The sequence below is a fragment of the Aethalodelphis obliquidens genome, unplaced genomic scaffold, assembly GCF_003676395.1.
Source record: "Aethalodelphis obliquidens isolate GAN/ISIS:26980383/991018 unplaced genomic scaffold, ASM367639v1 scaffold19, whole genome shotgun sequence".
Taxonomy (NCBI): Eukaryota; Metazoa; Chordata; class Mammalia; order Artiodactyla; family Delphinidae; genus Aethalodelphis; species Aethalodelphis obliquidens.
The window spans coordinates 17068903-17084892 of record NW_020837963.1 but is presented as its reverse complement, the minus strand read 5'-3'; the positions used below and the strand labels follow the sequence as shown (position 1 = coordinate 17084892).

At 38.5% G+C, this 15990-nt stretch overlaps 1 protein-coding gene across 3 annotated transcripts in view; it reads right to left on the bottom strand.

The window, feature by feature from the left end:
- Nucleotides 1-15990, bottom strand: part of PHLPP1 (PH domain and leucine rich repeat protein phosphatase 1) — a 213394-nt gene that overhangs the window by 96212 nt on the left and 101192 nt on the right. For 2 of the 3 annotated variants that reach the window (XM_027118703.1, XM_027118701.1), the window contains exons 2-3: nucleotides 10045-10241; nucleotides 3358-3483 (exon numbers count right to left, since the gene is read on the bottom strand). In XM_027118703.1, the coding sequence (XP_026974504.1) occupies nucleotides 3358-3483; nucleotides 10045-10241 (323 nt within the window). The remainder of the gene's footprint in view (nucleotides 1-3357; nucleotides 3484-10044; nucleotides 10242-15990) is intronic. The other variant, XM_027118702.1, reaches the window with a different exon arrangement.

Genomic DNA, 15990 nt, shown 5'->3' with positions numbered 1-15990 from the left:
CTCCCCAAACATTCAGAGCCATTCTGAAGGGAGAGGAGGTTAAGGTTCTGATTCAAGTTCGTCCTAGTTAATATCAGTTAACTACCAGTTGAGTACTTAATACTAGTAATCTAAGGTAATTAACTCAAAGTCCCCCCTCCCTCCTGGGAGTGTGAAATGTAAGCTGCAGTCTTGTGTGTGTACATGTGTGTAGCTACATTACATTTCAGCACGTACCTATCAGATGGTTCCTAACAGCCACACAATAATGAGGGAAAAGGGAAACTCACACCAACATTCCTGTTCCTCATTCTGCCACCATCATGTGCTCCTGTGTCACAGTTCTCCCCCCCACCCCCTCCTACTGAGAGGTCTGATGTCTGAACCAGTTCAAGATAATCGGAGTGACAGCCTCATTACAGAGACACCACCCTATTAGACCATCGAAATGGCACATTAACCAACCAGCAACAGGGAAGAGTACTAACCAAGCTAACACTTGACATTTACAATCACCTGCCACAAGTTAGAAATGAACATTTTTCACACCTTATTTAAGAGGTATTTAATAATCTTCCTCTTGCACTCCACCTCTCTGCTGTCTCCCTAGGAACAGAAGCTCTTTGAAGTGAAGAACTGTATTTTGCTAGTTTTCAAGGCGCAAATATGGAGTCTAATTCGTGCTATGGTTTCTGACTGAGGCTACAATCTACACAGCAATTCAAAGAACCTAGAAGCCATTTTTTGTTTCCCTTTTCCTCATGCTCTTTATGTAATTTATCAGTAAACCTGTCACTTGATCCCCAAAACACATCTGTTCACTTCTCTCCATTTCCACCTTCACCTCTTGCCTAAAATACACCACAAGAGCCTCTTGACGGTCAGGCCCTCCCGCTTCTATTCTTGCCCTCCACAATCCATTCTCTACACAACAGCCAATGTGATGTGAGATCATGGAACCTTCTGGAAGAAAACTCTTTAATGGCTTGCCATTATGCCAATGACAAAATCCGGACTTTTCATCCTCTTCTATAACAGAAGACCCTTGTCTTCTCTGACCTTCACCATCCCTCCTTCCAGTCTTAGGGCTCTCTCACTCCCTTCTCCCACTACCTGCAAAGCTACCCCCACCAGATCTTCAAATAATCAGATATTTTGTTCATTGAAGTATCAGTTTAAATGTCCCCTCCTCAGAGTTATTCCTCTCCCATCCTTCTCTGTCATATCACTTTGTATTATAGCATGATGATTAACTGATATTTTCTTTCTTTTCTGTTTACTTATTTATGGTTTGTCTCTCCAGTATAAGCCCTACCCAGAGAGGGAAACTGGACTTGTCCTTTGCTGTATCCTAGTGCATAAAATACATACCTGACATACAGAAGGTGCTTAATAAATGCTTGCTGGCTTTAGAACAGTGATTTATCAATTGTGTGGATGTTTAATATACAAGACTATTAAATTCAATACCTATTAATCTTTCTGTTATTATTGTTTCAATCAAAGCAATCTGTCATTGGTAAGCTTGATAATTTACATAAACTTCTATTTACATCCTTATCCATGTTTGTTTAAGAATTTATACCTCTGACTTGTTCGAAAAAGAATGTAAAGCAGCTATTACACTGCATTTGATATAAAAGATCAAAACATCTCCATATAGGACATTCTATAAAATACCTGACCACTACATCCCCAAAACTGTCAAGGTCATGAAAAACACAGAAAGACTGAAAAACTGTCAGAGATCAGGGGAGACAAAGGAGAAATGACAACCAAGTGCACTCTGGTGCCCTGGATTAGATTTTGGAACAGAAAAATAACATCAATGGAAAAACTAGTGAAATCCAAATAATTTCAGAGTAACGTACTGATGTTGGTTTCTTAGTTTTGACAAATGTATCATGGTAATATTAGATGCCTGGGAAACCAAGTGAGGAGTATACAGAAACTCTCTATACTGTCCTTGCAACTTTTCTGTAAATAGAAGATTACTTCGAAAAAAAAGTTTATTTAAAAAATCAACACCTCCACATAGAAAGAAATTTAAACTGCAGTTTGACCATAGTTTGGCATTTTATTCTGAATAGAGTATGGGCCATTGACTTATTGTTTTGAACCCATACAACCACTTAATGTTAAAAGCACGATATTATATAATATTTGTCTCCTCACATTTGCAACAACCAGAGTAATTTTAAAACAACTAGACAGATACACTAGTTGCCTCTAATATCACATTAATTCTACATGCAAGTCTGAAGGAGAAGTGTCATCTTTCCCATTTTCTCTAGTAGGAGTGCTGTCCTGTACGTTTAGAACCTCCATTTGCCTACTAGGTTGGGAGAATATTCAAAGTCCTATCAACCTAAACTCTGTCCATTGCTTCTTTCTAAAAGGAGAAACTAATGTTCCCAAGTATATTGTATCATCAGAGAACACAGTTTTCTCCCCCTGATAATTCAAATGCGCCCAGTATGTCAAAAAGACTTTCTAGACATTATTCTCTAATTTTCTCTTAACTCTTCTACAAAGTTATTCCCTATTCATTCACTTGACAAATAATTACATCATGCAGCAGTCTGAATCACACTGAACTTGAATAACAAACTGGATTATAAATTCAAAAATATGAAAGCAAATTCCACTGTAATGCTTCTGCCCCCTAGGGAGGTTTCATCATTTCATAAACACACCCAAAACCAAGGCACAAAGTACTGCAATCTAACCCACTGTACATAATTATACAAATGTGATATAAAAACATTCTCACACACAGCACCTGAAATACCAGCATTTCTTTATCTTATTTATCAGTTTATTGTGGGTTCCAGTACACACACACACATACACACACAGAGGTATTTTGTTTCATGGGTCATGGTAATCTTATTTAAACAGAGGACTATAAAATGGTAAAAATAATTAAGACGAAAAAAGAAGTCAAACCATTCAAAAGGCAGAAATTGAAAAGGTGAAAGGGAGATGGTACAAGATTAGACTGCTTATAAGAAAAAATGGTCAGAGGAAAAGGGGAAATTTGTAACAATTCTCTGGGTATTTTGTGGTTTTGTAGCTGTCCTACCCTGGGCCAGTCCCTTAAATATTCTCAACCTCATGTTCCTTCTCTACAACGTTAAGATAATAATGACAGTCTACCCACTGAATTCTTTTTTAAGTATAAACAAAACGGGCAAATAAAACACAATTTTTAAAACGCTACTTTTCACCAAAATGTGCTTTTAAAAAGACTGAAAATTGCTAACTACTGGCAGTATCTGAAAAAAAAAAAAAATGAGTGTATAACTATATTTTGTAAAGCAGAAGCAACTCTTTAGCCAGCCAGAAGCTGAACAAAGTTCCTGGTTAAATGCTTACCTTGGAGACTTGTCGAAGCCACCTTAAATACTCTGTGAATGTATCAAAACAAATGTAGTAAGTCTGGCTTTGGGGTCCAGAGGAGCTAAATGCTAAACAGTGCTGGTGTTTTTTCACTTCTTCTACCTATAAAAACAAAGAGTGACAAAAACAAGTCAGAAAGCAGGACATTTACCAAGCTCATTAACTGTCCCTTAGACCAGTGAGCCTGCACAGCTTTGCATCTATCTCTTTATGTGTGCCTCTTACTACTTAAAGCATGTTAAGTTCCTAAGTCTGACCAACCAATCTGAATTACAAGGAAACCAAAAAGGGGACTATTACCTTCAATAGATTTCCCCACAACAGTGAAATTCTCTTCTTCCTGTTTAAAATTGTAACAGACTCCCTTTTTTATCCTTCTATACCCTCACAATAGGGTGCTGAGGTTCTTACTTCCTCTTAAGGAGGACTTTTACTGAAGATTTTACTTAAGAATTTTTACTGCAGGTGAATTTTTACTTAGGGGACTTTTGTATTACTCTGAATTACAATTTTTTATTAAAAGAGGTCTTCAAGCACGTTAAATAACGTTTTTTTCTTTTAGCTTATTGTGAAATTGAGATTAACCTGAAATAAAACCCTACCATAAGAAATTTCAAGTCCCAATAATGCAGTGATACAGTCAAATCAAGTTTCCACTCCCAATAAATTCTTCATAAGGAGAAAAAATCCAAACAATAAAGTAACATGATATTACACAAACTCTTATGTTTAATTTACAGAATGAATGTTTCCTATATTTCATTTACAAAAATGACCACAAACCAAGTCACAGTGAAAGTGTAAAAAACTTCAGAAAGATCACACAGACTACATTCTGGGACCAAAATAAAATCAAGTTAAAAATCAATAATAAATCAATTAAAAATCTACATTTAGAAAGTTAATACACTTCTAAACAACTCACAGGTAAAAAAAAGAATCTGTAATCAAAACACAGAAATTCTTAGCACTAAACCACTAAAAGTACTACGTACTGAAATTTATGGAATGTAACAAAAGCAGGTACACAGAGGGAAATTTATAATTTTAAATACTCATATTAGAAAAGAAGGCAGAAAATTAATTTAATTGGCATGTATCTCAAGAACTTAGGGAAAAAATATCAAAAACAAAAACGAAGTGAACTCAAAGCAGAATGAAGGTGATAATAAAAAGCAGAAGTTAACGAAATGAAAACTGGGACTTCCCTGGTGGCGCAGTGGTTAAGAATCTGCCTGCCAATGCAGGGCACACAGGTTCGAGCCCTGGTCTGGGAAGATCCCACATGCCACGGAGCAACTAAGCCGTGCACCACGACTACTGAGCCTGCACTCTAGAGCCGGCTAGCCACAACTACTGAGCCACGTGCCACAACTGCTGAGCCTGCATGCCACAACTGCTGAAGCCCGTGCACCCTAGAGCCTGTGCTCCGTAACAAGAGAAGCCACCGCAATGAGAAGCCCGCGCACCGCAATGAAGAGTAGCCCCCACTCGCCACAGCTAGAGAAAGCCCGTGCGCAGCAACGAAGACCCAACGCAGCCAAAAAATCAAAAAATTAAAAAAGAAATTTAAAAAAAAGAAAGAAATGAAAACCAAATATACAATAGAGAACATTAACAAAGCAAAACAGCAATTCTTTGAAAAGGCTAACAAAATTGAGTATCAATTGATATTGATCAATGATATCAATTGAAGACATAAATATTAATAATGAAAAGGGAGACAAAACAGATTAAGCAGGGATTAAAAAGAGATTATTATAAATAATTCTGTGGCAAATTTTTAGAAAAATTTATTTTACCAACACTAAATCAAGGGAAGAACAACAGGCCTAAATAGTCTTATTACCATTTAAGAAAATGAATACTTTTTTAATTACCAAGAAAATATCAGGCTCATATGGTTTTGTAGGTGAGTTTTATCAAAGTTCCAAGAAATAGATCATTGCAAACTTGTGCAAACTCATCCACCAAACAAGAAAAGAAGAAAAAGACCCCAGCCTATTCTATGAGGCCAGTATAACCAAAAACAGATCAGAACAGTAAGAGAAAGGAAAATTACAGGCCAACCTTAGTCATGAACACTTATCTTGAACAAAATGTTGCATCAGAATCCAGCAATACAGAAAAAAATATACCAAGAACAAGAGTTGGATTTACCTCAGGAAAGATGGTTTAACGTTATTGGAACTATAAAGTCATTAATCACATTAACAGATTAAAGAAGAAAACCGTATGATCACCACTACAGTTGCAGAAAAACCATTTGATGACATTCTCCACCCATTCATCATTCATGATAAAAACTCCAAGCAAACTAAGAACACAAAGAACTCACTTAAGCCAACAAAGGATATTTATGTAAGGTAAACTTCAATGTTAATGATGAGATATCACTCTCTTACCTTACTTTTTCTGTTCAATACTGTACTAGAGTCCTGGCCATTGCAATAAGACAAAGAAATGTATTGAGGAAGAAAGAAAATTGCCATTATTTGAATATGAGATGATTAGCTACATAGCAAACTCCAAAGAATCTAGAGACATTAGAATAAATAAGAAAATTTAGCAAGGTGGCTGGATATAAGATTAACACTTAAAAAATCAGGGGCTTCCCTGGTGGCACAGTGTTTAAGAGTCCGCCTGCCGATGCAGGGGACACGGGTTCGTGCCCCGGTCCGGGAGGATCCCACATGCTGCGGGGCGGCTGGGCCCATGAGCCATGGCCGCTGAGCCTGCACGTCCGGAGCCTGTGCTCTGCAACAGGAGAGGCCAGAGCAGTGAGAGGCCCGCGTACCACAAAAAAAAAAAAAAAAATCAACCACATTTCTATACACCAAAGAGAAAATATAATTTTATAAAAATGCTATTTAAACTAATCCATATTGACAGAAATCAGGCAGTGTTTTTTGGGAATGGGTAGGAGTGAGCAGAAAAGTAGGGACAGAACGGTACAAAGGAGCACAAGGGGACTATCTGTCAAATTGTACTCATTGAAGTATAATACAGTTATCAAATTGTTATCAAAATGTACAGTATGTTGTATATCAATTATACCTCAATAAAGTTTGGCAAAGATGTAGAGAAATGTGCACTGATATGAGCATGATATGATGCAACAACCTTGGAAAACAATTGGATATCATCTTGTAAAAGTAAATGTGCATATATGTCCTATAGCCCAGTGACTGCACTCTTAAGAGCAATATTTCTCAAGGAGGTCATTATAGGAACTTTGGATTGAATAGTTCCTTGTGCACATTATGCAGGACTGTCTAATATTTTTGCATGACATTTTACTCTCTGAGCCCCTGCCCTGTAGATGCCAATAGTGTCCCCTTGCAGCAAAAGATACTAGTATTAACCAAACACACTATCTACTTTTCCCAGAACCTTTGCAATTAAGATGGAGTCATGTGACTAGTTCTGGCCAATGAGCCATGAGCAGAAGTGACATGTGTCACTTCTACAACCAGATATACAAGAGCCAGCTAATGACCCTCCAGTTACCTCTTCTCCTGCCTAAGCAGCAAAGGAAGCCACGTGTTACAAATATTATAAGAGAGAAGGACCCCCATCAGGCTGGGTTCGTACATAATTACTTGAAAAAAGAAATCTCCACCCACCCACACTGGACAAATAGTGTGTGAGTGAGAAATAACTGTTATGATAAGTCACTGAGATCTGGGGGTTTTGTTACCACAGCATAACTTAGCTTACATCAACTGACTACCCAATCATTTGACAATCAAAACACTTGCACATATTACCAAATGTCCCCTTCAGGCACAGCGACAAGAGTTAAGAAATGCTGCTCTAGAAAAACTACTTGTAAACCAGGAGGCATATCAAAATAAGACTATCTCAAGAGCACTATTTATAACAGAAAACTAGAAGCAACCCAAATGTCAATCAACAAGAAAATTACTTCAGATATTTTAGAAATTTGGGACATTTACAGAGTGGAACATTATACAGAAATGAAAACCATATATAGCAAGTAATATGGAATCTTATTATGAAACATAATATTGAGTGAAAAAATTCAATCACAGAAAACCACAAACAGGATGATACCATTTTTATCAAGATCAAAACAAGCAAAACATAGTTATATGATAAAAGTTATTTCAAAACAGTAAGCAAATGATGAATACATATTCTAGGACAGTGGATTCCTCTGGGGTAGGAGGAGGCAATGGGACAGATGCAAAGAGAACTCAGGTAGAGACACTGGTATTGATGCTGCTGTACTTCCTAAATTGAGTAGTAAGTTAACAGTTACTCAGCTTATTATGCCTCACAGCTTAACAAATATTACATAAAGTATTAATGTAAATAAGTTATCTAAAAATTTATGTTCAATTTTAAAGAAGAAATTAAATATAATAATTGTACATGAATAAAAACTTATTAAACAAATGTCTTTCAACAATTTAATAGAGCTTTAACTTCATATTTGAATTCTATATTTGAAAACATAAACTAATGATGATGCTCAAGTAGTGTGTCAAAATTGATTATCACAGCAATTATAGCATCTATCTCACACCTCATTTCTAGCTCTTTTATATAAATTAGAAAACAAAAACAAAAAAACCTCTTCCATTTACTCTCCGATTTTCCTTTAACAGAACAGAATGAGAAAAGGAAAGACAAACATTAATGAAAACTCACATTGCAAAGAGTGAATTATTTTTTCCTAACGTGGTTAATATAATTTTTCAACATACTCAATTATTTTTAAAGGTGTAACACAAAACAGGTTTTTACAAGCTTTGTTGGTGAGAAAAAGAAGCTGTTAACTTTCTATTCACTCAATGGTAGAAGTACATCCAGTAATAGGCCTGGGAAACAGAACAAGTCTCTAGCTCTGAATAAAAATGCTAATTATAACTGGATCTTCTCTCACCTTACCTGAACATTCCACTGCTTCCCTGCCTCTGCTTCTCTGAGCACAATAATCTTTCCGACCATCTCCTTTATATGTCAAGAGATTTTTCACCCTTCAAGTTCTATCATAATTGCTACCTCCTTCATCACAAAATCCCGATTCCCCCCCACAAAATGTAATCTCTTCCACTTATCTTCCACCCTAGTTTTTTGCACCTCTCGTAGAGCAGATATTGTTGTGTCCATCCTTCATTTCCAGATAGTAATTATAAGCTATTCGAAGGCAGAGATGGTGACTTACCCATCTTGGTATTTCTGGGACGCCAAGCAAAGTGGCTTCCCCACAGAGGATATTTAATAATAGTTATATTAAATTTGCCTATGCAAATGCCTAACACCAGAGAAGAAAGAAACAGATTGTTGACCTATCAGGGCATCAAACATTAAATATGCATTTTTAATGATGAGTTATGGAAGTAATAATGATGACTAAGTTTTCAGATCCATCCAAAGGACAAGATCTTCAGTAATAAACTATCACTAATGCTTCAATGCTCAGACAGAAGTTAAGAAGCCATGGTTTCAAAATGGGTGAATGAAATAGACCTAAATACACCTCACAAACTAGCCAAATCTATTTTTTTAAATGATCAAGTAAAGATCAAGAAAAAAATTTTTAATATGCCCCTGATTTCCAAAAACCCATTTCTTCATCCAAATTTACCTTTACCTTTATTAACAGATTATCATATCATTTAAAAATCAGGAAATACTGACATATAATTATGGTAATGATACCCCTACCAGTGCTTGGAGTTTATAAATAAATCTGGCAAAGAAAAGAATGTAATACCTTCCTAAGCAATCTTGTTCTTTCAGTTGATATTTTATAAATGATAGGAATAAAATAGTTAACATGCCCAAAGAAAAGCAGCCAGTACGTTGGAAATATCTATCAGCTGTATCACAGGTTTTCTCTGAAATGAGTAGCATTTCAGGTTCAAAATTCATGACTAGCTATAGTGATAAACTAAAAGTACTAACCCCACTGGTCACTAAACACAAATAAACAGAGAGGTAAGGCAAAGCGGGATCACAGATTCCTGCTGGAGAGTCTAACCTTTGATAAGCACGCCTGAATGATCCTAAGGTCATGGACTTGGGGATCACTGTACTATACTATAAAATACATACTCACAATATCAAAAGACATCTTCTCATAAATAATAATTTATCACCTACAGTCTGAAATATAACAGTGAAATTCTAGTTGCTCTATTTTCAGTCACATAGTTAAGGTGCATGTACTAAGAAGTGAGCATAACCAGGGCTTCACGTGAGCCAATGGCATTGTTATTTTCCAAAACTCCACCAACCAAAAATGTCCACTGGTGGAGGCACAACAGGAATGATGAGTCAAAAACCATCTACCCCTGGGACTTCCCTGGTGGTCCAGTGGGTAAGACTCCACACTCCCAGTGCAGGGGGCCTGGGTTCAATCCCTGGTCAGGGAACTAGATACCGCATGCATGCCACAACTAACAGCCCCCATGCCGCAACTAAAAGATCCCACGTGCCGCAATGAAGATCCTGCATGCTGCAATTAAGACCCAGCACAGCCAAAATAAATAAATACATAAATAGATTTTTTTTTAATTGAAATTCTTTTTTAAAAAAAAAAACATCTACCCCTTATTACAGCAATGACTCAAAGTAAGCTTCTTAATGACACTGGGAAATCTGTTAGTATTTGGTTTGTTTTAAACTTACCTTCCCACCAATTAGTGGCAGAACATGCATCTTTCCGGTCAAGCTGTCTTTCACAGATGATACTATTAGGCAGGTCCCACACAGGATAACTTGGCGTCTGGTCCATCGGTTCACTGGCAACTGCATTTTGCCTTTACGGACATTATACATTCCTGAGAGCTGAATCCGTTCAGAGCTACCAGTGCTGTGAGGTTTTCCTGCAACAAACACAAGCAAACATTTTAGTCTTAAAGAAATGGGCTTTTTTGCTACTCATCAGCATATCAGATAAATTACTTGGACAACAGAGAATAATTATAGGGAAACAATCTAATTTATAATTGAGAGAATCTGAAACCTGCAGTAATGCAATTATGATAAGAACTACCAAATCTGCTCCACATGTACCTTTTAATATAGGTGAAGAAGAGTTTTTTCCTTAAAAAGCTTATAACCTAAGTTTCTTCTGCTATATCCTGCATAATTTAATCTTACATTTAAAACAGAAATGGCTTCAAGGTTTTCATGAATGCGAGAGTTAATTTAAGTACACTAAGAAGAAAATATTATAGACTGATATAGAAAGATAACATTCAAGATCTAGCATCTAATGAAACTAATCAGTTTTAATGGAATTAGCCACTCATATTCTTCCTCCTACAGATATTTAATGTACATTTACTAATAAGGGGACAATTAAAAATAAAAGACTTGGGCTTCCCTGGTGTCACGGTGGTTAAGAATCCACCTGCCAATGCAGGGGACACAGGTTCGAGCCCTGGTCCGGGAAGATCCCACATGCCTCGGAGCAACTAAGCCCATGCGCCACAACTACTGAGCCTGCACTCTAGAGCCCACGAGCCACAACTACTGAAGCCCGCACGCCTGGAGCCCGTGCTCCGCAACAAGAGAAGCCACCGCAATGAGAAGCCCACGCACCGCAATGAAGAGTAGACCCCGCTCACCACAACTAGAGAAAGCCGGTGCAGAGCAACGAAGACCCAACACAGCCAAAAATAAATAAATAAATAAAATAAATTTATTAAAAAAAAAAAAGAAATGGGCTTCCCTGGTGGCACAGTGGTTGAGAGTCCGCCTGTCGATGCAGGGGGCACAGGTTCGTGCCCCGGTCCGGGATGGTCCCACGTGCCACGGAGCGGCTGGGCCCGTAAGCCATGGCCGCTGAGCCTGCGCATCCAGAGCCTGTGCTCCGCAACGCGAGAGGCCACAACAGTGAGAGGCCCGCGTACCGCAAAAAAAAAAAACTAACATAAATGCCAAGTAGTTTTGGTAGATGTCTAATAGCTACTGGAGAAGGAAGAACAGCAGCACCAAAAATAGATCTCAAGAAGGTCCAAAAACTGTTTGAAGCCTCCCAATACACACCTTTGGGCAGAGATGTTTGCAAACAACAAAACCAGCAGGTTTGAATTTCACTTCCTCTTTCTCCCAGTATATCAAAATGTTTTATGAAATAAATACTGTAGACTGCATAAATTTGCTTGGCCTAGGCTAGAATGAAGTCTAAAAGTGGTCCACCTTTTTGAACCTGGGCAAACAACTACACAGCTAGCATCCTCAGTGGAGAGCTCCACTGAGATGTTTGTCTACCAAATGCTAACACCCCCACAAAGGGATAGGAAGCCCAGGAGACTTCCATATAGATAGGGCTTGTCAAAGTCTGCCAGTGATGGATCAGACCACAGTCATTCACTTGTTGCATTCTGCACAAGTTCATTTACACCCACAGAGAGAGATGCCCAGGCTCCCAGTCTAAGAGCTCCTCTCTACATTATAGTCTCTCTTCCTGTAGAGAAGAAGTGGGACAGAAGGAGATTCAGAAAACTGAAAGGTACGTGCAAGGCTAAAAATAATGGACAACACATTTACAAAATCCAATTTCCATGACTGTAATACACTAACATTCTTTAACAAGGGATCTGATATAAATACTTACACACAAACACACACTAATGAATGCAAAGAAGCAGGCATTTTATTCAGTCACATCAGAGAGTGGCTTCAAGGGCACTTGTTAACCCGTCACAGTTATAGAGATCTGTGATTTAATTAGAGACTGAAGAAAAAGACAACAGAGGTACATAAGCAACAGACCTTCAATTCTCCAACTCCACAAAAATCCTAGAGAAAGCCCCAGAGCAAATCGCCAGATGGAGGACTAAGGCTAGAAGGGATACATACGAGAAAAGTATGGAGACACCAACAGACACTGGCTTTTTAGTCCCTCTTTAGAAAAACTGCCAAGGGGCCTGAACAGTCCTGGAACCTAATGGTAAGATTAGTCTGTCCCTGCCCTAAACATCCCAGTCTGAACCAATGCCCACCAAATTGAAGTTGGATCCACTGTTGTAACTTTTCCTTTAGAAATAATCCTACAGGTTTAAGGCATTTCTTATACGATCTGGGGCGAAAGATGGACAGCAAAAGCAAGTATTTCAAGCTGAGAGAGAAACCTGAACACAACAGAGAATGATTTAAAACATGCTTCCCCTCTCTTACTCACTTGGCACATGGCAATTTGATAAGATTTGACATATGTAAACCTATAAATGAGCTGGAAAACGAGCACACTGATCATCGCTAACAGTTTCTCGTGCCCACTGTGATCCCTCCCTCTCCCTCCCACCCCACCCCCCACCCCCACCTAGGGCCTCCCACGCTCAGGCGACTGCTGATCTGTTTTGTCACTTTTTGTCCGTGTTGTTGAGTGTGCCGAGAGTTCATTCCTTTTTATTGCTGAGTAGTATTCCACTGCATGAATATATCACATTTTGTTTAACCATTCATCTGCTGATAGACATTTGGACTGTTTCCACATTGTTTGCTTATCTTGACTGAAAACACTGGTATAAACATTCTTGTGTGGATATATCCTTTTATTTATCTTGGGTAAACACGTGGGACTGGAATGGCTGGGTTGTACTATTTGACATGTCCATCTCTAATGCAGGAGAGTTCCAGTTGCTCTACCTCCTTGTCAACACTTTTAGCTGTTCTACTACACATGTAATGGTACCTCATTATAGATTAAATTTGCATTCTCCTAATGATGCTGATCATCTTCTCAAGAGCTTATTTGCAATTCACATACCTTCTTTGCTGAGGTGACTAATTCAAATCTTGTATCTAATTTTAACTGGATTGAGTTCCTCACATATTCTGAATACAAGTCCTTTGTCAAATGTGTAACTTGCAAATATTTTCTCCCAGTCTGGCTTGCTTTTTCATTTTCTTGACAGTACTTTGGGAAAGCAAAAGTTTTGATTTTAATGAAGTCCAAATATCTGATTTAGCTTTCACAATTAGTGTTTTTTGTGTTGTATTTAAGAACTCTCTGACAAACTCAAGGTCACTATAATTTTCTCCTATGTTTTCTGCTGTAAGTTTCATAGGTTTAATTCTTACATTTAGGCCGATAATTAATTTCAAGTTAATTTTTGTACACAGCAAGAAATAAGTAGAGGTTCAGGAGGTTTTTATTTTTGTTTTTTGACAAGTGGCTATCTAAATTATTCCATAACTTTCTGTTAAAAAGATTATCCATTGGGAGTTCCCTGGTAGCACAGTGGTTAAGAATCCGCCTGCCAATGCAGGGGACATGGGTTCGAGCCCTGGTCCAGGAAGATCCCACATGCCGCAAAGCAACTAAGCCCGTGAGCCACAACTACTGAGCCTGCATTCTGGAGCCCGTGAGCCACAACTACAGAGCCCATGTACTGCAACTACTGAAGCCCGCGTGGCCTAGAGCCCGTGCTCTGCAACAAGAGAAGCCACTGCACTGAGTAGCCCGCACACCCCAACGAAGAGTAGCCCCTGCTCGCCGCAACTAGAGAAAGCCCGTGGGCAGCAACGAAGATCCAACACAGCCAAAAATAAAAAATATAAATAAATAAATAATTTTATTTAAAAAAAAAAAGATTATCCATTCCCGCTGAAGTGCTTTGGCACCTGTATCAAAATTCTATTGACCATAGTTGGGTGGGTCAGTTTCTTGGTTCTTCCCATCCCACTCATCTATTTGTCTATCTTCGACCAATATCACAGTATCCTGATTACTGAATCTTTATAATTAGTCTTGAAATCAGGTAAAATGAGTCCTCTCCTGTGAAGAATGACAGCTTTACTTCTTCCACTGCAATCAGGCTGTCTTTTATTTCTTTTTCTTGCCTTGCTGCACAAGCTAGAACCTTCCATATAATAATGAACAGAACTAGTGAAAGCAGACATCCTTTCCGTTTTCCTAATCTTAGGGGAGTAGCATTCAGTTTTTCGAAATCTTTTTTTTTTTTTTTTTGCGGTACAAGGGCCTCTCACTGTTTTGGCCTCTCCCGCTGTGGAGCACAGGCTCCGGACGTGCAGGCCCAGCGGCCACGGCCCACGGGCCCAGCCGCTCCACGGCACATGGGATCCCCCCAGACTGGGGCACGAACCCGCGTCTGCTGCATCAGCAGGCAGACTCTTAACCACTGCACCACCAGGGAAGCCCTAGCATTCAGTTTTTCACCATTAAGAACAACAAATTGGCACAGGGAACTATATTCAATAGTTCCAACCGATAATGGAAAAGAATCTGATAAAGAATATATATATATATATATATATATATATAAACATTCTGGGGGTCTTCCCTGGTGGTGCAGTGGTTAAGAATCTGCCTGCCAATGCAGGAAACACTGGTTCAATTCCTGGTCCTGGAAGATCCCACATGCCACGGAGCAACTAAGCCTGTGCGCCACAACTACTGAGCCTGCACTCTAGAGCCCGTGAGCCACAACTGCTGAGCCTGCATGCTGCAACTACTGAAGCCCGCACACCTAGAGCCTGTGCTCTGCAACAAGGGAAGCCACCACAATGAGAAGCCCTCACACTGCAACAAAGAGTAGCCCCCACTCACCGCAACCAGAGAAAGCCCACGTGCAGCAACAAAGACCCAACACAGCCAAAAATAAATAAATAAAAATTTTTAAATGGTTAAAAACATTCTGGATTTGGTGTCAGGGGCGAGGGTATTGCTGGCTTCATAGACTGAGCTGAAGAATTCTTTCCTCTACTTTTCTGGAATAATTTGGATGAAATTGGTATCATTTCATCCTTAAACATCTGGTCGAATTCCCCAGTGAAGACTTCTGGATCTGGAGTCTTGCTTTTTCTGGTTTTTGTTTGTTTGTTTGTTTGTTGTTGTGTGTGTGGGGGAGAGTGTTTAACTATAAGTTCAATTTCTTTACTAGAGTTAGGGCTATGCTATTCCATTATCTAGATATTCTTGAGTAAGCCTTCGTGGTTTGACTTTTTAAAAGTTTGTCCATTTCATTTAAGTTTTCATATAGTTGACATACAGTTGTTCACAATATTTCCTTATTATCCTTTTAATATCAATAAAAAACTGTAGTGATGTCACCTCTTTCATTCCTGATACTGGCAACGTACCTCTTCCTTTTTTTTCTTCTGTTCTGTAAATAAGTTCATTTGTATCTTTTTTTTTAATTCCACATATAAGCGATATTGTATGATATTTGTCTTTGTCTGGCTTACTTCACTTAGTATGATAATCTCCAGGTCCATCCATGTTGCTGCAAATGGCATTATTTCATTCTTATGGCTGAGTAATATTCCATTGTATATATATATATACCGCATCTTCTTTAGCCATTCATCTGTTGATGGACATTTAGGTGGCTTCCATGTCTCGGCTATTGTAAACAGTGCCACAATGAACGTTGGGGTGCATATACATTTTTGAATTATGGTTTTCTCTGGGTATATGCCCAGGAGTGGGATTGCAGGATCATATGGTAACTCTATTTTTAGTTTTTTAAAGAACCTCCATACTATTCTCCATAGTGGTTCTACCAATTTACATTCCCACCAATAGTGCAGGAGGGTTCCTTTTTCTCCACACTCTCTCCAGAATTTATTATTTGTAGACTTTTTGACCAGAGTGAGGTG